We start from the raw sequence: 25494 nt of genomic DNA, 5'->3' as shown, positions 1-25494 counted from the left end.
AAAAATCTTTCCTTTTCGCACCCTGGTCAAAATATCATCAATCCTGGGCATAGGAAAAGCCGCAGGCTCTGTCACTGCATTTAGGGCCCGAAAGTCACATACCAGCCTCGGCTTGTCCGTGTTTTTTTTATCCACAAAAAACACTGGGCTACCCCCCGCTGCCTTGGACTCTCTGATGAAGCCTCTCTTCAGGTTCTTGTCAATGAACGCTCGCAACTCCTGCATCTCCCTGTCTGACATGGCATACAACTTGCCTACAGGAAGCTGTGCTCCAGGGAGTAAATTGATCTGGCAATCAAAGGGCCTATGCGGGGGTAGTTGGTCCGCTTCCTTCTCGCTGAACACGTCGCTGAGATCAGCATACTGTGGTGGCACCTTCCCCTTCTCCATCACTTCCGTCCCTGCTAGGGTGGCTTGGGCCCCTGCTGACCCCTTTTCCGCCCTGCAGTGTTCTAAGCAGTGTGCGGAACCGAAGGAAACCACTCTTTGATGCCAGCCCACCAGCGGATCATGTAGGGCTAGCCAGCTCATTCCCAAAATAATGGGAGCGCCTCCCAAGGTGGCCACATTAAACGCTATCAGTTCTGTGTGCCTTGCCACCCTCATTATCATTGGGACGGTCTGCAAGCTGACGCCTCCTCCCAACAGTTCCCTGCCATCAATCGTGGTCACCTGCAGGGGGTTGCTTAAAGGGATAGTCTGTATCTGGTGTTCAGCAGCAAACTCCTTGCTCATGAAATTGCAGGAGCTGCCTGAGTCCAACAGCGCCTTTATTTTTAGGGGGTGTCCATTTTGCAGCTCTAGCGACACTTCAATCACTAGAGCAGGTCGAGGAGCTTCTGGCACTGGCACTTGGGGAAGGGGCACTTTCACTGCTCTTTGGCCTGGCTGCAGTGCCCTGCTGGCAACCAGGCGTTGGCTTTTACCTGCTCCGTTTCTCCCTGCTCTTCCCCCTCAACAGCTCCCACCATCCCTTGCCATTCCTTCCTCTGGGGGCAGACTCTGGCAAAGTGGCCTGGCTGTTGGCAGAGATAGCATTTCCGGGCTCCCTTTCCCTCCTTCTTCGCCCCCTCACTGGGCTTTGAAACTGCGCGCGCGCGGGCTGTTCCGATTTCCATCGGCTCTGCCGGCGGGAAAGCTGGCTCAGGAATGTCTGGAATGCGTAACTCCTTCCAACGTTCCCCTCTCCCTTCCCGCCTCTCCAAGGCTCTTGCCTCCTGGCGCGCTCCAATGGTCAGCGCAGATTTGGTCAGCTGATCCATAGACCCCGCCCTGGGGCTCCTGGCCAGCTCGTCTTTCACAGCTGAAGAAAGACCTTCTTCAAATAGCATCTGAATGGGTGCCGCCGATAAATCCCACCCCAATCTGTGAATCAGCATGGTAAATTCAGTCCAGTACTCACGGACAGATCTGCTTCCCTGCTTGCAAGCCATTAGCTGTCTGCGTACCAACCCTTCCTCAATATCGCTGGAAAACATGATATCCATTGCACGAAAGAATTTCATAGTGTCCTTTAGGATATCGTTGTGCGTTGCCATCAGGGGTCGAACCCAGTCCCGCGCCCCCTTCTCAAGATGCCCAATTACGAACGCAACTCGCGATTCCTCATCAGGGAACTCATCAAACTGCACATTCAGAGCATATTGCATCTCAGTCCTAAAGGCATGGTAATCCTTGGGGTCCCCCCCAAACTTCTGCACCAATCCTGGTACCTTTCTGGGGAACTGAGTGGTTCTCCCCTTTTGGTCAGCATCCTGAGCCCTTCTCTCCTCGAGCCTCGCCGTCTGCAGCGCAAGTTGGACCTCCAGAGCTTGATACCTTTCTTCCAAGCTTGGACCAGCTCCAACCCCTGCGTCTCCGGTTCCGACTGGGTTGCTCATGATGCCTTCTCCTGCACAGGCAGCGTACAGAGACTGTCAGACTGCTGTCAAGGGATGGTTAGCTGCTTGTGCTTAAAATTGTGCCCCTTCAGAGTTTGTGCGACCCCACAAACCTCTGTGTGTGACAGAGCTCCTCAGACATGTCTGCTCTAGTCACTAGTAGAGTCTGACAGTGGCTGTCTGCGGAAGCGCTTCCAGCAAAGAAGTTCCTTAACGGAAACACGTCTCCTGGACTCACGACGTGGCAGCTTCCGGCGCAGCATGGGTCTACCTGCAGTTGCTTCTGACACCTCCCCGCTATTTTCGCTCGAAGTGTCTCTCACCCCTTTCTCTCCCCTGCTGCTTCCTGCCTGGGCTGCTGCGTCTCTCTCAGCATTACTGAGATCCTCCTCCAGAGACCCCGCGCTCCCCCTGCTGGTCCCTGCTTTGGCTGTTGACTCTCTCCCAGTCTCTGGGAGCCTTACCACTTCCCTTTCCTCCGATGTCAGTTCCCTGACAGTAGTCATGGGGAAAACCAATGCATGATGGGATGTCATGACAGGGCCAGCCATATTATTAGGTAGAGTGGGGTTTGGGATGTCATGAAAGAGGGCACCAAATTATAAATTATTTAATAAAACAGTATTGCATTTTCGTTCTACAACCAGGGCAGGGGAGAGGTGCAAAATAAAAGCAAGAAGAAGTGGACTTAGCTAAGGTTATCCTACAACGTCCAATATCAGAGGTGGAATGGCGCCACTGGATATCACTTTCTGGAGAACACGAGTGGGAGAGTGCTATTGGCCTCATGCCCTGTTTATGGGTTTCCCAGAGACAACTTGTTGGCCACATTGGGAACAGAATGATGAATCAGTATCAGAAGAATCTATTATTTGCATCAGCCACTAGCCATAGCAATAAAATAAAATGTGATGTACTGAAGACAGAGGTAAAAACTTAACTATACAAAATACACTCTAGAGGTTTACAGAATTATGAACTGAACAGGCCTTTGGTTTTGCTACCAGTCAGCAGAGACACATTATACAGTGGAACCTTGGTTTTCGAGCATCTTGGAAGCTGAACGTTTTGGAACCCAAACACTGAAAATCCAGAAGTAATTGCTTCCATTTTCGAACATGCCTTGGAAGCCGAACAGCTTCCACAGCGTTTTCCCATTGCTGACAGCCCTTTGTGCCTCAGTTGTGTGGCCTTCCAGATGTTGCTGAACCAAACTCCCATCATCCCTGACTATTGCTCCTGTTGGCTGGGGGTGATGCGATTTGGGAGACCAACAACATCTGGATAGAGCACAGATTACCCATCCCTGATTTAAAAGGCAACATAGGATTGTCATATGTCCGGAATTTATTGGACATAAACTTAATATGGCAGTCGGAAGCAGTGTCCGGGTGAAAATTGCCAAAATGTCCAGGAATATCTGGATGTATGGCAGTGTTGGCAGTGCTGTTTTTGCCAATTTCCCTTTAAAAAATAGTTCAAAAACGTGGTATTTTGCCATCTTTTTTTTGAAATATGGCAACCCTAAGTCCACATAATATCTTGGTCCAGTTCTGGCAAGAGTTAGCTTTCAGCATGCACCAAAGAGTAGTTTTCCTTGCACTACCCAGTGAGAGCCAATGTGGTGTAGTGGTTAAGAACGATAGACTCGTAATCTGGGGAACCGAGTTCGCGTCTCCGCTCCTCCACATGCAGCTGCTGGGTGACCTTGGGCCAGTCACACTTCTGTGAAGTCTCTCAGCCCCATTCACCTCAGAGAGTGTTTGTTGTGGGGGAGGAAGGGAAAGGAGAACGTTAGCCGCTTTGAGACTCCTTCGGGTAGTGATAAAGCGGGATAGCAAATCCAAACTCTTCTACCCAACATGTTCAGAACCAGATTCTTGTGTGCAGAAACAGCTGCACGTGACCGTATTGGATAGAGGACATCGTATCCGGCCTTTCTGAGTGCTTTTCTAGCACAGGCATGTGAATAGGCCTTGAGAAATGAGTCTGGCCATTTGGTGAGAAATAGCCTAGCAACGGATTCAGGTCAGCTTTCCTGACACTGCCTGCAGCTCCCCAAACAGCACTGAAACAGCAGGACTGAAATCAATATCCTTCGCTGTTCGGTAACAAGAGGGAATGGGGGCAATAATGCAACACAATGGGTGCTTCCTGCATCCCTCTAGAATGAGTTGCTTAAGGAGTTGAGTCCTCTGTAGATATCTCCAACTTGAAAGTGGAGAATACAGTCTCAGAAAGTCCCTAAATTGTTCAAATAGCCTCAGGGGGAAAGTACAAAATTGGAAGCTTTCTGAAGCTACAGACAATTGCAACAGTTGTTGATGCGCCTAATGAACCTGTTCTATTAGTCCCTTTAGCATTTGCTCTGTGCCTGGAGGTTTTATTCCTCTCTGGTCCACTTTCCAAAACCAATATAGTAGAGGTTGCTATTGTAGCACTGCATATTCATAACATGTTTCACCTGAAGCTTTGTAGAGCAATCATATAAATAGGAACTTCATGCCTTTTTACGGTGCAGATTCCTGGTGTTTTAACACATCTATGCCTTCCTTGCTTAAGCCTGAATTATTATTTTTTTACTACTGTATTGGCCCGAATATAAGTCACACCTGAATAGAAGCTTCACCCTTAAAATTCAAGGGGGGGAAAAGACGATTCCCGAATATATGCCGCCCCCTTAAAATTCCGTGTTCTGTTTTGCCGTATGTCTGCTTCAGCAGCAATATTGTAAAAACCCATTTTTGTAAGGTCGCAAATTTAAGCCGCAATTTAACTTTTCATGGTCGGAATTGGGGTGTGTGGCTTATATTGAGGCCAATACAGTATCTTTCCACCCCTAGTTGTGATTTTTTGGCTTTGGGGTCACCCCAGGAACACAGGCTTTGCCCCCCACTCACCTGCCAGTGTGCCCATCAGACCTTCTATAGCACCCATGAAAAGTCACATATTAAGTCATATTTTGGGGTGGAAGGAGTGTGAGTGTCGAATCTTTACATCCAAAGAAATGTGGGCATGCCTGAGGGGGTCACATTTTCAGTTGCTACGGGAAATCCAACTCATACATCATGTTTTCAAACAATTTTTGGAAGCCTGAGCCATAGATCACATTTTCAGTCATTTTTTGGAAACCTAACCCATGGATTAAGTTTTCATATGTTTTTTGGATTCCTGACCAGTGTGTTGCATTTTTTTTGTGTTTTTGTGAATTCTGACCTGCAGATCACTTTGTCTTGTGATTTTTTAAATATATATTTTTTAAAAAAATCCTGACCAGCAGGTCACCTTTTTGGTGCAATCCTGAGCCATGAGTCATGTTTTCAGGCAACTTTTAGAAGCCTAAGCCATGAATTTCATTTTGGGGCCTAAGTTACTCCAAACTTTCTTCATTTCAGCAGTATAATACAGAGCCCAGGTGGCAGTGGGTGAACAAGGCGAGTCATTTTGCTCCTGGTATTGTTAAACAATTGCAAGTCAGATGCTAAATTTGTGCCTATCTGCTGAAAAGCAACCCAGGGATCTAATTTCCGCCCTACTTTATAAGCCTATTCCTCTTACTGCAATGAGGAATAGGAATCTGAGCAGTGTTCATAATTCCAGAATAGGAGTGATCATTCAGGTGACTTAATTATCTATCCTGCCAAGTTCCCAGCAACGAATGTGTACCTGCAATGCTCAGCAGTCACAGTTTTGAGGAAAGGCTATCTTGCTATCCCTCTGGAATGAGCTTTAAGAAGATGGCGATATTTGCTATTTTGTAGAAGACAACAAATTATTTTATACACATTTTTGCATTTTGGATTTTGAATCATTTTTTTAAAATACACGGTTTAAAAGGGCTGTTTTTATTGTTTTCCGTAAATAAACGTTCATATGTACAGAATTCTTTCTTTTTTGCAAGCCAAATAATAATGGGATAATCCACTCCATACAGGGAAAGAATACTGCCTGGGACCTCCAACGAAATAGATTTAGAACCACAGAACCTGGAGAATCACCGCTATCTGCTCTTGATGTGTGCTGCCTGCATCTCGTCCAGCACATTCCTGATGGATTCTACACAAACTTCTCCTCTGTGATCTTTCTGGCTGGCCTGCCTCCATACTTCATTGAAACTTTCATCTGAAAGGCTCACGCCAATGTTTCTCAAGATGCGTGCAATCTACAAAAGAATATACAGTATAATTATAATCTCCAGTTGAAATAGAAGGAATAAACACATGTGCAGATTATAGAACTGATACTGAGATAAATAATTATTTACTGCAGGTTAGTGAGGCTTTAGACAACACACTAAGTGGGCCACTAAAGATGGGGATTTTAACTAAATATGGACTAAGCCAGTCTTCCTGAACCTGGTGCCCTTCAGATGTTTTCCGTAGTTTGGCTTCCATCAGCCCCAGATAGCAAGATGGGGGTTGTCCTTCGTCTAGAGGGCACCAGTTTGGGAATGGCTGGAGTAATCCAATCAGGTTTGACCACAGATCTTCTAACAAGGCAGCATCACAGTCCCTGCTCAATATAGCAGCCAACTGCTAGGGGCCGTGGGACCTTTGGCTCCCCCAATAAAATATTTGAGGGAGCCAGGCCCCTCCCCAGTTGATGGACCTTGCCATTCAAATGGTGTGCATGTGCCGCATCGTGTGATTATGTAGGGTGGGGCTTACCTGCCCTCCCCAAATATTTTATTGAAGTTGGCACATGTGCTGCTCAAGCTTTAACCTCTCCTGCTAATTTCTTCATCCAACTTCAAATTTATCTGCAGGTAGCTGTGTGGTTGTACAATGTGCATTTATTAAGGAAAATAATTAGGCCCACCATATTGGGAATTAGAAACAAGTACGATGAAAAAAGTGCAAAGCTCGGTGTCAGGACAAGGTGGAGGCGTAAAATGTAAGATACTAATCTGGAAACCAAGTTTCGCATCATATATAATGGAATTCATGAATACAGTAAAATTAGAGAAAGAAAATGTTGTCGGATCTTGTTGTTTTTTAAATACTAATTCCATTATGTGAGAATACACAGATCTTAGACAAAGCAAATTATGTAATCTCTTGTGGATGCTTCAGTATTCAAGAAAGCTGGTGAGGATGAAATCTGTGAACCCCTGGCTTAGATAGCACTCATAGACTCATAGAATTGTAGAGCTGATGTGAATGAACTCTCAAAAATTATCCTCTACCTCGTCCTTTGATCTTGTCTTGAAGAAGTCTGTCTCGTACACTCCTTTATTGCTATAGATCGAGGGGTATAACAACCCATAAACAGTGGCTTGATCACCATAATTGGTGTTGTCACTGATGCGGCGAAATCGAGGGGCTGGAATGTCTGATCGAATGGTTGGGACACCAAGGAGTGGGTAATCTGTAGGAAAACAGGTGGCAAAGAGAGAAATGGAAGAAAGCAATGTGTTAGAGGAAGTTGTTCACAAAGAACCAGATCACACAATATACCCGAAATGAACATATTCTGTTAAAGAGCTGAGTTTCCAATCCAAAGTTTTCTTTTCAAAATTCAGTGTTCCCTTAATTTTTGTACACATCTGGGTTTTATGTTATCACATGAAGCTGAAACTGGGGACATGAATACAAGATATGCAAGAAAAAGAGATGTTCTCACTGTGGGCTAACTCCAGGCCAAAGGAAGCAAGTTTCATTGATTTCTATGGGAGAAAGTGAAACTCTTGTTAAAAACAAGACTTTAAAGCTCTTAACTTTGGCTGGATCATGAGCTACATTTACAACCAAACTGAAAATCAGACTTATACTAGTAGCATTTGCATTTCTGGTTATTTGTATTTGATTCAGGTATCCAAAAATGAACTAAGGGTTCTTGATCATGAGGCACTGAAGTACAAAAATGCAGTTTTGGCACATCTCACCCTTACAGGGAACATGTAGGGAGGTTCAACTTCCAGTCTGCATAGGGCTTATGGAAATGACCCTGGGATATTCTTCCTATTTCTATCTCTTACCTGTCCTTCACCATAAGGTCTCAGCTCACAGCAATTTAAATATTCAATATTAAAGCAGGTTAAACAAATTGCAGTCATAGGAATAGAGTGGGTCCTTCTGTAACTCTCGTGCCAAAGTCCAGGATAAAGAAGTAGAAACTATATGCAAGATCCTGCCCTCCGACATGAAAATAGGGACATTTCTCACTCCCTTGCAAATGACCCTCCATGACTCCTCATCTCTCTCCCCCCCCCCCCAGCATTTCCACCACCACTACACCAACGGGACACAGCACACCCTCCACCGTCCTGGGAAAACCCCTTAAACCTGGTTTGATTCTTTGGTAGAATTACAAAAAGTAAAACACACACCAATAAATAAATTGTGGGAAGGGGGAAGATTAGATGAGGAAGCACAAAGGGTTTTGGTTTTTTTTTTTAAATCAAGACTCCTTGCGCTCTGCTCTGCTTCCCCTTTCTTCCCGCTCAGGGTGGCCCTGACCTCTGCCTGCACCTCAGGGCTGGCACATTATGCGTGGCTGAACCTCAGGAGCAACAACCTCTCCTTCTCACCCGCACTCCAGCAGCTGCTATGAGCTGCCCAAGGGAGGAGGCCAGCAGCAGCCGTCATAGAGAGGCAATGGGGTGGTCCCTTGTAGCAGCCACTGCCGCTGCCGCCGCTCAGGACAAGCGCCTGCTCCCCCCCCCCCCGATCTTTCCAGGATCAAATCAGAAGTCGGGATGGCTTTTTCAGTTCTGGGTCTGTCCCTGGAAAACAGGGACACTTGGAGGGTATGCAAGAGATGTAAGTTGCTTAATGGTTTGAACATGGGGTTGGTGCAAGGAGAACAGCCTTTACCGGCGATGTCATGGGCTTTGAAGACGCTTGAACTCAGGACAAAAGGGAGAAACGCGCTAAGAGGAAGGCACGCTTGGCAAACCCTCACCATGATCAACTCCTGTCCGGAAACCTATTTCCCCACTGTGGAAGGATGTGTGGATCCAGAACTGGCCTCCACAGTCACTTATGGACTCACTGTTAAGGGAAGACTCGTGTTACGTACTCTTGTTTATGGAAGACAATCTTACTTGGCTATGTGTCAGGGAATTGGAGGCAGAGAAGGGGGAGAGAATGGGGACTTACCGAGAGAAAGCTCCTTTAATTAGCAGCTGTTCTTCCTCGAACGAGGAAGGTGACGAAAGGCTGTCAGGAGGCAATGAATCTGAGAGGGGGAGGCACTTCTGGGGCCAAGCCACTCTCGTAAGAGAGGAAGGAGGGGGCTTGGGCTTAGGAAGTGGATATGCTGGGGAAAACCGAAAGGTTCCTCAGTTGAGGCAACTGACTCGCCATGACAGAGACGTACTTTCAGAGCCGATTGTAAATAGCAAGAAAGAAGCAATAAACTTTGTAAATATGGCTGGATCCCCGGACTCTTATCTCTGCTAGCACTCACAACTCATCCGTGACACTGTGAGTGATCCCCAAAGAAGAGAAGAGAAGGAGAAGGAGAAGGAGAAGAGGAAGAAGAAGAAGAGGAAGAAGAACTGCATGTGTGTTTATATGGCACTTTCCACACTCCCCGTTGCAAACCACAATGCCCCAACTGGGAGCAAAAGCAACTGCCATCTAGAGTACCCTTAGTGACAATATGGTTAATTGTTACATTTGCCAGTGGCATCTGCAAACATTTTAAATAACTTGGCAATGAAAAGGACGTCTTGTGCATACATGATGACGGAATGCCTCCTACAACTGCATTATACTGAGAAGAGGTTGTGCGGTAGTCAGAAAACACCCGGTCTGTCGGTCTCGAAAGTGTTCTGGGTGTTTTCTCTTCACTTCCTGGTTCCTTTAGTACTATGTCTTCCTTCTTCAGCACAGCATCCTGATCTGCTTCTTGTGGAATGAGGTCAAAGACCGCTGGTCTTCTGCCTGTGAAAAATAAATGATACCGAAATGGCAAAAATATTTGTTGCTGTCACGAAAAGTTGCAACACCATTGCAGCGCCCTCCATATATGTTGTTGGACTACAACTCCCATCGGCCTCAGCCGGCATGGCTAACAGGCAAACTCAGTCATCATACTGATACTTGAGAAAATGGACTTCATCATGTATAAAACTATTCAAACTATTTGTAGTTCATTACATCTAACACTGCTTATGTAACCACACGTTTTTAAAATACGTGTTTATAACTCACAGAGCAATATCTTGCAATAAGATGGTTGGTATTCTTACATTCCCATAAACTAAACTACCGTATTTTTCGCTCTATAACACGCACCAGACCATAACACGCACGTAGTTTTTAGAGGAGGAAAACAAGAAAAAAAATATTCTAAACGAAATAGTGGATATATGATTTTTGTGGTTAATGCTGTGGCCACAGACATGTGATCTGACAGTGAGTTTGGAGTAGCCCAATGCAAAAATCCTGAGGATCCATGTGGATCCATGCTTTGTAACCACGGAGGAGGGAAGGAAGGGGAACCATGGATCCTCTGCTCACGACTGCAGCAGATCCCACCTGCAGGCATTTCCTCCATAACACGCACAGACATTTCCCCTTACTTTCTAGGAGGAAAAAAGTGAGTGTTATGGTGCAAAAAATAGGGTATGTATAACTTTGTGAGTACTATAAATATTTCCAAAAAAAAAATCCACTTTAAGAGGCGTGCTAGATACATTTTTGCTTGGATGCCTCAAGTAATGGTTATAAAACAGGCAAGCGTGAAGTTAAAATGCACAAAACCAACAGCGGCTGAAAAGCTAAGGTTCAAAATTCACCTGAGAATAAAGCAATGGGTCACCATACCAAATAGGACTGGACTTGTGGTACACCGTAACAAAAAGGTTGGGAACCACTGCTTTAGGGAATACTCATGGAATCAAATGTGTGTGTGTGTTTGTATGTATGTATGTATGTATGTATGTATGTATATATGCATGTATACAGTGCTTTGTTCTGGGGGGGACGCAGGGGGATGCATACCCCTAAAGATTTTGTGAATCTTTGTACTTTTGTCCATTTACTGTATTTATTTTTACCAATTTGAACTATAAAATGGTGATTTTCTTGAGTCAAAATGAGAGTACACCTAAACATTTTTTTAGAAAAAAAGAGCCCTGCATGTATGTATATGTACATTAGAACCACATCTGTGGTTTAAAACCGTATTTCCCACATACCTTTCGTGATTATTTTTTCTTCATACTCTTTGATAGACGTTTTGTCTTTCCAGTTAAGGAAGTTCGCAAATTCCAGATAGTCTATAAACCCGTCTTGATCCAAATCGCAGTAATTAAATAAAGCGTCCAGGAGCTCTTGATCCAAGTCGAGATTAAGCTGGAAGCAGGCCTTCTTCAAGTCATCTCTGCTGATTTTCCGATCACCATCCTAGTTAAACAGCACAATGTGTGTAATAAAAATGCAGGTAGCCCATTTTAATTGAACTACAATTCTTGCACCCATGCCGGCCCTATGACTCAGCGGGGGGGGGGGGAGAGTTTCTAGGAGGCCACAGCAGAAGCTCCCTAGCAGGTCGTCCTGAGCCCTTCAGCCATTCCCTTCCCTGACCCCGCTAGCCTGCTGCCTCAGGTGCAATGGAAGATGCTATCCCATTGCTAGTGCTGAAGCAAAAGGCAGCTCACACTCTGTTCTTGAAATGGGGTGGGGTGGGGGATACCATCTTTGGAGCGGGCGGCAAAATGCTTTGGGCTGTCCTTGCTTGTACAATGGTAGCTCAGGTTACATATGCTTCAGGTTACAGACTCCGCTAACCCAGAAATAGTGCTTCAGGTTAAGAACTTTGCTTCAGGATAAGAACAGAAATCAGGCTCCAGCAGCGCGGCAGCAGCAGGAGGCCCCATTAGCTAAAGTGGTGCTTCAGGTTAAGAACAGTTTCACGTTAAGAACAGACCTCCAGAACGAATTAAATACTTAACCTGAGGTACTGCTGTACTTAGGAATGGATGAATCTGTAAAACTCAGTTTCTAATTTTCTCACTCTTAGGTTTAAAGGTAAAGGGACCCCTGACAATTAAGTCCAGTCGCGAACGACTCTAGAGTTGTGGCGCTCATCTTGCTTTACTGGCCGAGGGAGCCGGCGTTTGTCCGCTCCGCAGACGGTTTTTCCAGGTCATGTGACCAGCATGACTAAGCCGCTTCTGGTGCAATGGAACACCGACACCAGAGCAGCACATGGAAACGCCTTTTACTTTCCCACTGAAGCGGTACCTATTTATCTGCTTGCACTTCGGTGTGCTTTCAAACTGCTAGGTTGGCAGGAGCAGGGACCAAGCAACGGGAGCTCAACCCGTCGTGGGGATTTGAACAGCTGACCTTTTGATCGGCAAGCCCAAGGCTCAGTGGTTTAGACCTCAGCGCCACCCGCGTCCCTTATTCTTAGGTTTAGTTCTCCGCATTTCCACATCAGTTTGCAATTATTTTATTTATTTATTTATTTATTTATTTATTTATTTATTTATAAGGTATTAACGAAAATCCATCCATGTTTTTTTGTGAATTTCTCTTAACAGACATGTTTGCAGGCAATTCTGCCTAATTTCTTTCAAGCAATTTCCCCTAATATAATACGTTTTGGTATGCTACTTTCACTATTTAAAAACTTAAAATTGCAAAAATTGCAATCGCAAAAAATAGGGTAGGCCCTGAACATATACATCTCATGGCTCAAAGGCCAGGGTATAGTGTCAGATTAAAGGCCGTACAAGTGCTGGTAACTATTTACCGTGGCAGTATTTTTATTATTCCAAGTACAACGCTAACAGCAAGAATATAGGCATTTCCTGCAGCATTTGCTTGTCATGAGCTTGACATCTTGGCACAAGGCTCACCTTATCGTAATGCCTGAAGGCTTGCAATAATGTGTCAAAGTTGTGGTAATTGGCTTTCTTCAGATTCTGTCGAATTGCAGCAAAGACAGCCCTTTCTCTGTCTTTTCCACGAAGGAATTCACTAGGAAGCCTTTGGTGAAGAAGGTCCCCGACACCTACAGAAAAAAACAGTCAATGAAAACTGTGGCTTGACCACGTTTCAGCTGTTGTGTGATACTTCAGCAATCCCTTTCTCAATCCCGACTGCACCATATCCCTGTAGGGAACAGAGGCGGGGGGAGGGCTCCTATTGCTAGGGGTAGCCATTTTTGTTTCATTATACTAAGCATTTATAGCCTGTGCAGAAAAAACATCAGACTAGGTGTAAGGCAAGCTTCCAAGGCAGGGCCACTCAGAGAGGACAGGGCGGGCAGGCCATTTGGCCTATGTCTCCAGCTCAACTTGTTTTCGCACACTTCAGACCAAATGTGACACGCCCCCTCATCCTACAGCTGCAATTCCTTTTTTAAAAAAAATGTTTTTATTTATTTTTCATGCTATAGAAGATAAATTTTGAGAAAACAATTGTTACAAGAGTAAACAACAAATAACTTGTCCTGATGAAATTATAGGCTTTTATCGTGCGGTGTGTGCCATATATTATAAAAGGAATGTGGATTGTTTAATCAAATCAGAAATGTGATTTGTTAGAAGTATGCTCTGTGTTACGTAATAACAGATTTTGTCATATTAAAGGGCGTGAAATATTCACCAATATTAATGAAAATATATTTGTTCTGACGGCAGAAGATAAGACCATGATGAATGTGTCCTCTCAGATCATCAGCTGATTATATAAACCAGGGGTATGCAAACTAAGCACCATGGGCCAGATCCGGCCCAATTGCCTTCTCAATCCGGCCCACGGACGGTCCGGGAATCAGCATGTTTTTACATGGGTAGAATGTGTCCTTTTATTTAAAATGCATCTCTGGGTTATTTGTGGGGCATAGGAATTATTTCATCCCCCCCCCCCCCGAAAAAAAATATTGTCCAGCCCCCCACAAGGTCTGAGGGACAGTGGACCGGCCCCCTGCTGAAAAAGTTTGCTGACCCCTGATATAAACAAAGCACTCTTTTTTCTTTTTGGGTGCCTTTGTTAACATGTCATTTTTATTTTTATGGCTAGGAGCTTCAATGGTTGAATGTAGCCTAGGCCTTTCTGAACCTCTGAGAGGGCCTGCTCCCAGGGGATATTGCTACACAAAGGGCCTTCTCCCTGACTGCACCCTGCCTTAGCTCTGAAGAGCTTCCATAAAAAGAGCCTTCAAATGATGACCTGAAGATGAGAGGAAGTCCAAAGTGGGGTTTGTGTTCCTTCGAGAAGCACCCAGGGCTTTACAGGTAAGCACTTGCAACCAATAGTTCTGCTGGTGAGATATCTTTCCATCTACTACTCCCAATTAGCCATCTTGCAGGAGGGCTATGGGACAGCCTGAGTTTCCAAACAATTTCCCAAGACATCCTTGTGAATAAGCAGGGAGGCTGTGTATATACTTGCCGTATTCTTCAGGACAAACAAGCACTCCAAATGTATGGTCTGGAGGAACGTTGAGTGTGTCTGCTATACTAAAAAATGAAAAGAATCTGTTAGATAAATGCTTGATTTTTTTCACCCCAGCGTAATCTTTGCTTTAGACATGAAAGGTAGATCTGTCTGTCAGGTCACCCCTTGTGCCGTAAGCGAAGATGAAAAATTGATGAAGACATTTGGTAAGAGTTCACCTGAAATGTCTTCACTTGGGCTTTCCTACATGAATCAAAGCCACTCACGACTGAGAATCCTTTTCTTTTACACATTCTTTCCTTTTAGCACATAGTAATAACTGTCAGAAATATTTGCACAGCAGGCGATAAATGTCTTTGATCGCGATGCTTACATTTCTTTAGAGAGCAAAAGAGACCCCGCAGCCTAAATAAGCTGTTTTCTTATTTAACAGATATTGATGTGCATATAGAGTCTTTTTCATGTATCTGTCAGAAAAGAAAAAGGGGTTTTAAAAGCACGCTAAGCACACATGGCAGCTTAGCAGAATCGGATATAGAAAAAGTTGGAGCTGCAATACTCAGTAAAACGGTTTTCAGATCATGGTTTTGTTTGAGCAACTTGGCTAAACCCATATCTTCATTTCTACAATCACCGGGAGAAGAGAAACAATTTTTTGGGATTTATTTATTTTTTAACGTTGCTTGTAAGGCATTAAACTCTTTGGGGACTAACTGAAGAATACTATGGTGTCCAATTCCATGCTCCTACACTCAGCTTCCTTTGACATTCTCCAACATGGGCAGACCACCATCACTGCTCAAGTTGGCAGGCAGACACTGTAGCAGTGGTGGAATGCATTCTTAGGACAAACTTGCATATTGTATTAATCACACAGAAGTTGTGGAGGAAATCTAAAATTGCTGGATTGCTCACCTTGTGGTAAAGCTTCACAGAGTTTTCTGCCAGTTAACTATCACCTCAGCCCTTTCTAGCCTGAGAGAACATCTCAAAATGTGAGCCAAGACGATATGGGGCTATGAGGCTCTCTAAATGATTGAGTCTGCTAGTAATCTGTATTATGTCACTGTATTATGTCACTCACAGGCCCCGGAAAGAAAGATGCAGAAAAGGAACGGGGGGGACACACACACACGCCAATTACACACAACCAACTAATTTCTCATGGAGGGTGCATTGTGAAGACTCCCTCTTAATTCACTTACGGATCAAGGACTTTTCCAAGCTGATGCTGAAATTTTTCCTTGAAATCATCACTTATCTTAGACACTAAATGTGCTGATTTCTTCCTAAAAAAAAAAAAAGGATAACCACAAAATAGTTGAATTGCAACAGATCATCATTGCATCATCATCATCAGTTAGAATTCCAGAGTGGTTTACAACATATAACATTAAAACCATAATTAAAAAGTAAATCAGATGGACCTCATCCATTACACGTGGCTCCCCCATATCAATGTCTATTCTAATCTGAGAAAACTAAAATGCTTTCATAAAACTAAATTCTAAAAAGGCAGGTAAGGATCAGGTAATGTAGTGTTTGGTTAACGGTATGTGTTTTAAAGTTAATTAGGAAAATGGTTTAAAGTTCATTTTCTGGCTCTTTACCAGTAGAGCTCTGCCACACTCAGTAGAGATAAACAGAAGCGATCTAAAATATCATTGGCAGGATACTCTTAGAGGACAGGCCTAAAAGCCTGAGTTGATAAACCATCATCAACACGGAGAACCTCAAGACTCGATCAACCATTATGTTTAGTAAATTGGAGAATAGTGCCCCACTCATAATCTGATTCGGGAACTTATTAGCATAAAATATGTCTTAATTTTCAATGCATTGGGCTTTGTAATTCACTGCCAGCCCAAATACTATGATCCTCCATTCATCATCACAAGACCTTAGCACTATTCAGGCACTAAACAAATCCTGAAATACAATATGTAAGTGGGGAGACTGGAATTGAGAATCGTAGTTCTGCTCCCTCTCGTCTTCCATGAGCTGGAGGGCAACTGGCCAATTTTTAAATCCCAGAATGTGGCCTTGTCCAGTTTGTTCCCTTTCTTGCCTCAAGCTCTCTGGGAGGATGGGGCCACTGTGAGTTGGTCCACAATAGGGAGCCTGCTTCTATCTATGCAGGTTCCTTGAACTCAGCTACTTTAGTCAAAATACAGTGTTATAAAATGTTATAACATTGTGACACAAGAAGGCGCTGTGGAGCTGAAATTGCAACTCAATTATATTTTCAATGGTGAACTTTATGGTTTTTTTGCAGACCGTTTTAACAACGGTTTTTAATAGCTCTGTAGATCTAGCCCTTGTTCAGAGGTGTAGCTAGGGGGCGGGGTGCACTGAGCGCCACACTGTGGAAGGGGCAGCACTTACCGCGGGGCCTGCAGTGCGCCTGAGCCACACATCTCTCCTAGCTACGCCGCAGCCCTTGTGTGACGTTGAAGCCTGATCTTTATCTTATGGAGAACAGCAAGGGTCAGCGATAGGGAAGCAGAGCCAGTGTGGTCACCCCCACTTTCACTTTGCATTTCTAGTATTGTACAACACCTAAATAAGGCCATGCAAGCAATCAAATATGCAGAGGAAAAATTAAAATAAGGATAGCCTGCCCGCAGCAGGAGGATGGTTAGATGATGTGCCGCTCTCAAAACTGGAGCCTTGAGAGTTAGTAATAATATATAATAATAATTTATTATTTATACCCCGCCCATCTGGCTGAGTTTCCCCAGCCACTCTGGGCGGCACCCAATCAAGTGTTAAAAACAGTACAGCATTAAATATTAAAAACTTCCCTGAACAGGGCTGCCTTCAGATGTCTTTTAAAGATAGGATAGCTGCTTATTTCCTTCACATCTGAAGGGAGGGCATTCCACAGGGTGGGCGCCACTACCGAGAAGGCCCTCTGTCTGGTTCCCTGTAACCTCACTTCTCGCAATGAGGGAACCGCCAGAAGGCCCTCGGCGCTGGATCTCGGTGTCCGGGCTGAACGATGGGGGTGGAGACGCTCCTTCAGGTATACAGCACCGAGGCCGTTTAGGGCTTTAAAGGTCAGCACCAACAATTTGAGTTGTGCTCGGAAACGTACTGGGAGCCAATGCAGATCTCTCAGGACCTGTGTTATGTGGTCCCGGCGGCATCTCACACAGTGTGCCACCAAGGGAGCAGGTCAGAGGGAACTAAGAGATCTTCAATACTGCAGGCAAAATCATCCGGCCAGGAAATTCTAGCCAGGGAATCAGGTGGTCAAGAGGGATCAGTCAGCAGACATGATTCACACCGCTTCCCAACATCTCTAGCTCTCAGAGAACACATCAACATAAAAGGGGGGAAGAGGAGATGAGGCAAAAGTAGATTCCAAATATCTCCCCAGAGCAGTAGGATCCTCACAACTCGAAATGTTCTTGAAATGCACGACTTTGTGCATTCAACATGGTGACACTTTATGTCTCATGAGACAACATCACTGAGGATAACTGGTGCCAGAAAAGGTATAAAGAGTAATCTGCTATTTATTCAAAACATGTGTCACCAGGAAGCTGTAACTGAGGCAAGCCAAGCATCATTAACTGATATAATGCAACTTACATCTGCAGATCAGGGAACCAGCATAAAGTTCTAGCTACATTTCGTCCATCGTTGAAGTGGGGGGTTTCCTTTCCATATAGATTGAATCTATTGAACGTAGATGGATTATATTTTCTATTAACCGACTCCCCTGTGGGGGTGGGGAAAGGGGGGATATTTATTTATTATGTACACCATAAATGAACAAAAACCCAACCCAGATGCTTAGGAAGTTGAGGTGGTGTTAATCTGCTTAGCATTTTAACTTTTGTATGTTTTAAAATATGGTTGTGAATTCCCCCCCCCCCAGTTTTATTGTTTTATCTTTTCATAAACCGCTTTGAGGCATTTTTGGGTTGTTGTTTTTAACAATCAAGCAATGTATCCGTTTTAAGAAATAAATAAATAATAAAATAAAAACAAACCTCAGCATTTTGGCTACAAGTCCCTGGGCATTATGAGAAATGTCTAGGATCATAACAAAGTGATGTAGAAAGAGAGTGACTTGTTGCAAGGCAACAACCTTTGACATTTGTTGAATATACTGTATTAGTAACATAATATAACATAATACAATTGCCATTCCAATACAGAGCCTTACATGAAAAGTGTCATGAGATTACTGCATTTGTTGGCAGCTCTTTGGAAAGTAATTTCTTACTGGTGTCAAGTTTCTTTTTTATGTATGCAAAATGGCAATAATCCATGGTCATTTAAAAAAAAAATCTATGTATGACTTTTCCTTTTCCTTCTTACTCACCAACGTAATAATCATTGTGTGTCACAACATACAAATCATGTCCTTCTTCTGCTTCCCTCTGGACTTCGTCAAATGTCTTTGGTGGATTTATAACATCTCCACTAGGACCCTCTGAAAGTGAACCGTTACATGTAATGAAATAACCTGATCTAAACAACATCTTAAAACTCTTGACAAATAACAGACTACATGTATTTAAGGATCATTCATGTACTTTATTCCAGAAACAGTTGCAATGCAGGGTTTAGAGAACACAGGGTACATCAGAGTCAAGGTAAAACGGTAAAGGACCCCTGGACAGTCAAGTCCAGTCAAAGGCAACTATGGGGTTGTGGTGCTCATCTCATTTTCAGGCCGAGGGAGCCGGCGTTTGTCCACAGACAGCTTTCCGGGTCAAGTGGCCAGCATGACTAAAACAATACTGGCGCATGAAGGACCTTGACAAGTGCCAGAGCGCATGGAAACACTGTTTACCTTCCTGCCAGGGCGGTACCTATTTATCTACTTGCACTGGCATGCTTTCAAACTGTTAGGTTGGCAGGAGCTGGGACAGAGCAACAGGAGCTCACCCCGTCGTGGGGATTCGAACCACCGACTTTCTGATCAGCAAGCCCAAGAGGCTCAGTGGTTTAGACTAAGATTACCAGATGCCTCCGTTTCCCGGGGACAGTCCCCGGATTTACAAATCAGTCCCCATTCAAAATCCATTGACGTTGAAAAGTGTCCCTGGATCCATTGAAAAAAATCTGGTAACCTTAGTTTAGACCACAGCGCCACCCATGTCCCCAAATATACATTATGCCTGCATGTTGTTATAAGATAGTAGCAGGATTGAATGGCAATCTCCTATGTGCCTTATTCCACACATAGGATGAGATCCAACACAGCATGAATGGACTTCTGGACACACAGTGAGGCCTCTCCTCCACCCTATGGCCCTTGTGTGTCCTCATTGGGTTGAAGGACCTTCTAGGGCACAGTTGTTGTTTTTTTGTGGGAAGGGAGGTGCTAGAGGTGGCAAAAGAGGAACAAAAAGTCCCATTGCCCAAGTATATTCTTATTGCACAATTGGGTGGACATCACTGAATGTTGCCCATAATATTTGAAAAAAGTATGAAACAGGGTATGCTTTTGAGATGCATAAAAGAAGACCCTATGAGCTTGCAATGGAATTGCCAGCCATTCATCAATGATTTGTTTTAGTACTAATTTTTCTACCTCTGATCACTTTTCCTCCGAACAGAGTGTTAGCCACATCCATGCCTTTGGGTAAGTGTAACGACTGATCATGGGATCGCCCAAGAGGTGCTTCACGAACGCTTGCGTAAACAGATTCTTTCTTCTCTTGAAGTTTTTGCTCAAAGCATGTTTTCGGAGGCGGATTTGCCAGAGATGCCACCTGAAGAGATTTCACACCACATCAAGGACATCAGTTCCGCACTTCTGAACTATCTCATGTAACATTCGTTTATTAGCTTTCTGGTGCACGCTGCAAAATGCACCAAAAAAGTATGTGTTTCCTATACAGTACAAGGGACACACAACTTTCATTCCTGTGCATTCCAAATCTATCAAATGCCACAATCCTATTAATTTCATGTAAAAAACAAACAATGCTAAACCTCATATTTAAGACCACCTTTGTGTAACGTAGCATTGCAAATATACATTCTTAACTGTTATTTCTAAAAAGGCATCATTCAGAATGCACAGCAGCAGAGGTTTGTATGTATTAGTATGTATAAGTCAACCACTGAGCGATGTCACTAATTGAAACGTCTTTGGCATACTATTGCTGCAATGCTTCTAGTGAAAGCAATAATACTAGCATTTTAATTCTTTAAACAAAAAACAGTTCACAGTTCACAACTTCACCCACATCCCATCCTTTTAAGAAAATGGTATAGGTAAAGTGCAGGTCCCCAGACTGCCCAAAGGGATGTTACCAGAGGCAGAGGATAAAATCTAATGGATTTATATCTGGTTTCCAGAATTCTTCTACTTACAGGTGGCAAAAGAATAAAAAACTCATGCTGTCCATTGATGGAGGACAGGCTGGGCTGGATTCATGTGGAAACAAGTGGTGAGTGATGAGTAAGGGAGTAGCTGTGAAGGAAAGAGATGACCCAGCCCAGCTGACCCACTGACTCTATCTCTCCTACACTGATGCCATTATGGTAAGCCCACCAGGCAGCCATTTTGTGTTATGCCACACCCTCACAGCAGCCATTTTGTGACTGGTGCCCACAGCATTTTCTTATAAACCCCAAAGTGCCCACTGCCACCCAAAGTTCCATGTTTAGACTTAGGTCAACAGAGATACAGTAGTACTCAGGTTACATACACTTCAGGTTACAAACTCCACTAACCCAGAAATAGTGCTTCAGGTTAAGAACTTTGCTTCAGGATGAGAACAGAAATCGTGATCCGGCGGCACGGCGGCAGCAGGAGGCCGCATTAGCTAAAGTGGTGCTTCAGGTTAAGAACAGTTTCAGGTTAAGAACGGACCTCCAGAACGAATTAAGTACTTAACCCGAGGTACCACTGTATATTAGAAATGGTAATCTTACAGGGGACAAGCATATCCCAGTTTATGTCCATCAAATGCCCCTGGCACAGGGCCAATCAGGATTGTGTTTCCCATCCATGAGTCAAAAGGATATTATTTTAAAATTCTTACAGAGATTGACTTGACGGACTTTATGCCATGTGTCAAATGTGATGCAATATCAGGATCGTTTGCTCGGCCATAAAATATTCTCTCTGCACCAGGAGGAGGGTTGCTGGTGTTTCGAAACTTTTTTACAACAGGTGGAGTAATTGGCTATAAGACAAGAAGAAAAGAGTTTAAGAATATTCCTGCAAATACTGTAGATAGCTGAGTTGGTCCGTTGGGCAGGGCGGGGCAAGGGAATCCCCCAGAAAAGTAATTAACACCTTCATTTGGGCCAATCAGAATGTTGCAAATTAATGGGCAAGCGCCTGGGTTCTCCATAATTCTTCATCAGGCTGAGTGTTGAGGAAAAGTGAGAGGGTAGCTAAGAAAAGCAGTTGTTGCTCCCAAGTCTGCAATTCATAACTGTCTTAAGAAGTTGTGCAGGAACATGTAGGCAGACATAATTAGGTTAGCCTCACAGGATACCAGTCAGATTTTTAAAGGCATCCAGGCTACTGGGACAAAAAGAAAAAGAAAACAAAATGTATATCCTCCCATTTTCTGAAAATACAAAATCTATTAGTGACCTGGTTCTGTCCTCGGTATTAACTGGGACACATGGATTTAACTTCCTAAAAAACAAAAAACACCAACAAGCGTAGTGGGCTTTATATGAGCAAAAACAGAATCAACAGAAACTACTTTGTAGTCAACACAATCCAATTACTTGTAAGCCATTTTAGACACCTGCACAGTTAGGTGGGAATATTAGGTTTCCTTTTATAGTCAGCCCTCAAGCTTCCAGAAATAAGTTGTTGTGTTTTGTTTTTTAAAAGTCACAGCAGTGTGTTTGACAACCTCAGAAAAGAAAAGACAAATAATGGAAGCTTCACATTTTGTGTATTTTCAGTTGTAATGTTTTGTAGGGTTACTCATCTGATTTTAATTCTTCAAAATTGCCTTTATTGTACAGTGTATATATGTATGTTGGTTCTAAATGGCTTTGATGTTTCTATGAATAGTGGTATACAAAGAGTTTTCTAAATAAATTTGAAAAATTATTTGTACATTTGTGATTTACTACATTGAGGCTTTTGAAACTTATGAATGTTTGCTTGGAAGGAAGGAAGTTGCCCCGTGTTCAGTGGGGCTCATTCCCTAGTAAATGTGTTTAGGATTGCAGCCCTAAGCAAGTTCAAGGAATGAATACTGAGAAAACTACTGACATTCAGGATCCACTACAGTCAATACCAGGTGTTGTTTTGTTTTGTTTTGTTTTGTTTTGTTTTCACCCCAAACAGGACACTACAGTCCCTTTGAGCTTCTCTTGTACAATATGTGTAAGGTAAAGGTAAAGGGACCCCAGACCATTAGGTCCAGTCGTGACCGACTCTGGGGTTGCGGCACTCATCTTGCTTTACTGGCCAAGGGAGCCGGCATACAGCTTCCAGGTCATGTGGCCAGCATGACTAATCCACTTCTGGCGAACCAGAGCAGCGCACGGAAATGCCGTTTACCTTCCCGCCGCAGCGGTACCTATTTATCTACTTGCACTTTGACGTGCTTTCGAACTGCTAGGTTGGCAGGAGCTGGGACCGAGCAACGGGAGCTCACCCCATCACAGGGATTCGAACCGCCAACCTTCTGATCGGCAAGTCCTAGGCTCTGTGGTTTAACCCACAGCGCCACCCACGTCCCTACAATATGTGTAATATGTTGTTAACGTAAAATAGTAAGTCTATAATGGTCTGGAGGGAGAATAGTTAGAAAATAATAACCCACAGTGGTCTGTACATAGGACAATCAATAGTCAAATAGGGTGCTTACAAAGACGTCAGTGAGACAATGGCCAGCTGTTTCTCCAATGGACATCAGCTTTCCAGCCTGAAAAATGCAAGCAAAGACAAACAACATAGACAAGAGATCATAATAACAAAAACGCTCACAAAACTGATATGTTTGTAAAGGTATATGTCTGAATAAAATTCATTTCGCATTTGTGCATATCTTTTCGCTCTATAGCAAAAAAATAAATAATTTTCATGATCTGTGGGTTCATTGTTTATGGAGTTACAATCCCCAGCATCCCTTAACAAACTACAGTGTCCAGAGTTCTTTGAGGGAAAGATTGTGCTTTGAATGTGCTTTAACAGTACAGTGTGTACACAGCCTTATATATACCAGGTCAGACTACTGGTTCAGTTTGCTTGATATTATCAACTCTGGGCTGGATGCAGCCTTAGACTGCAGTCCTAACCCCACTTCCTTCACAGTAAGCTCCATGGAACTCAGTTGGACTTACTTTTGAGTAGACATGTTAGGAGCGCACTGTTAGCCATGCTTCGAGCCATTGAAATCAATAGGACTTAAGCTAGTAACTTGGGCTGGTTTGTTAAGGGTGCTGGGAACTGCCGCTGTGCAAGGGGGAAAACTACAATTCCCAGGATTCACCTGTGTGTCCCCAGATGTTGTTGGGCTACAACTCCCATCATCCCTGAACTCTGGCCTTGCTAGCTAGGGGTGATGGGAGTTGTAGTTCAACAACATCTGGGGACACACAGGTTGAGAAAGACTGCTTTGGACGGAAGCTCTGTGCTCTAAAGCGTGTTCTCCCTAACTAGAGAGAGCACGTGTTGCGGTTGGGGAAACATGCCACCTTGCCATGATTAGGCAGTTTTGAGGAAAAACCCCAAGCCTGCTAAAAGGTTAATATTGGGTTGCTGGGGAGTTTTATATGTTGCTAAATTCAGGGGAGGGGTTAGAGTCTATAAATATAGGGAGCCAGGGGTTGGACTTCCTCTTGGCCGTTTGCTTCGGATCACCCTCCCTCCCTCCCTTTAATGGGGGGTTTTTCCTGAGCGCTTGACATTGCTATGCCTGTCATGGTGTCGTTCGCCTTGGTGCGGGGGCACAGTAGGAATTTTGCCATCTGGCTGATTGGCTGGTGCCATTTGGTTTTTGCCTACTGCGTAGCAAATCGTCACAACTTGTAAGGTTGGCGGTTAGGCACTGGTTAAGGTGGTTCTTGGAGGGGTAAGTGCCTACCCCTCCAAATGATGCGAAGGGAATTCCGTTAAAGGAATCCAGGGGCTTGCCATTCTTTTCGTCCTTGTCCCTGGCATCGAACTTGGGCCGTGCAAGCCCCAAAGGAACATGAGGGTGAGAAGTGAGGGACTGTTGCCCAGCTTCATTTTCTCACCCAATACTTGTTTCCCACTAAGGCTTCCGCTGGTGTCCGGAATGCCTCTGGCTTCCGCTGGTGTCCGGAATGTCAGCTCTGTCCCTGAGGGCATGGACAGATAGTCATAACCAGTGCCTAAGCAACCACTCATATATTTTGTATTGAATAAAGTTGTGGCCAAAATTATGCCAAAAACCCAAACAAAAATTGATGTGTGAAGTGTGAATTATTTGGGGGTGGCAACTGTGGGACTCAACACGCAAACGAGTGTTGGGTGTACTTTTTATACATGGTGTGGATCTGCCTTTTAAGAGTGGATCCAGCCCTCTAACTAGCAATCGTCTGGTTTTTTGATGCCAGGGTAATGCACCTTCCACCTGCAAATTATGGCCATCTTATAAATCCCACCCCCTTGAAAGTGCCGTCCTTCTCCAGGCTGCTCTCTGGAGCTGTTTTAAGGAGAGGCGTGACGTTAAACAGGAGCGGAAGAGATGAGCAAGTGTCAGTCAAACATCTTTATAAAGATGCGGGGGAGAAGAGAAAGGGAGAGGGGAAGAGAAGGGCAGAGAAAACTCACTGTGGGGAGCTCGGGAAAGCGGTCGAAAAACCTCCCCGGATACGCTGGCCTGGGGACTCCCTTGGCTGGGATCCCTCCCACCATCCTGGCGGGAGGGATCCGCTTGGCGAAGGAAGAAAGCCGAGAGCTCAGGAGCTTCAGGAAAGGGGATGTTTTCTCGCGTATCCTAGCAACGGGGAAGGAATGGTCCACTCTAGATTCCCGCCCCCTACAGGCCAAAGTTGGGAAACGCAGCTTCTTCTTCGCTCTTGTTTATTCGTTTAGTCGTGTCCGACTCTTTGTGACCCCATGGACCAGAGCACACCAGGCACTCCTGTCTTCCACTGCCTCCCACAGTTTGGTCAAACTCATGTTGGTAGCTTCGAGAACACTGTTCAACCATCTCGTCCTCTGTCGTCCCCTTCTCCTTGTGCCCTCCATCTTTCACAACATCAGGGTCTTTTCCAGGCAGTCTTCTCTTCTCATGAGGTGGCCAAAGTATTGGAGCCTCAGCTTCAGGATC

At 44.3% G+C, this 25494-nt stretch overlaps 1 protein-coding gene across 1 annotated transcript; it reads right to left on the bottom strand.

Annotated features, from left to right (window-relative positions):
- Positions 1–5709: 5709 nt before the first annotated feature.
- On the bottom strand, positions 5710–25156 carry EFHB (EF-hand domain family member B). The gene is made up of 13 exons (XM_082193592.1): positions 24993–25156; positions 23062–23118; positions 21259–21402; positions 19797–19977; positions 18579–18689; positions 17840–17969; positions 15448–15531; positions 14237–14304; positions 12697–12851; positions 11029–11236; positions 9566–9769; positions 7066–7247; positions 5710–6042 (listed from the first exon to the last, which is right to left on the bottom strand). Exons 1-13 carry the CDS (start codon positions 25074–25076, stop codon positions 5881–5883), a joined length of 1770 nt encoding a protein of 589 aa, XP_082049718.1. The 5' UTR covers positions 25077–25156; the 3' UTR covers positions 5710–5880.
- Positions 25157–25494: the final 338 nt, after the last annotated feature.

Source organism: Podarcis vaucheri (genome assembly GCF_965113315.1).
Source record: "Podarcis vaucheri genome assembly, chromosome: 12".
NCBI classification, from domain to species: Eukaryota; Metazoa; Chordata; class Lepidosauria; order Squamata; family Lacertidae; genus Podarcis; species Podarcis vaucheri.
This window is presented reverse-complemented; position numbering and strand designations above follow the sequence as displayed.

Excerpts from the sequence above, each read along its gene's own strand:
- EFHB (XM_082193592.1), bottom strand. The coding sequence starts at position 25,076 with ATGGTGGGAGGGATCCCAGCCAAGGGAGTCCCCAGGCCAGCGTATCCG. Across the intron at positions 18,690-19,796 it reads CGGAGGAAAAGTGATCAGAG|AGGGTCCTAGTGGAGATGTT; the intron begins GTAGAAAAATTA and ends GTTCACTTTCAG. Across the intron at positions 7,248-9,565 it reads AGGAGGCATTCCGTCATCAT|ATTACCCACTCCTTGGTGTC; the intron begins GTATGCACAAGA and ends GTTTTCCTACAG.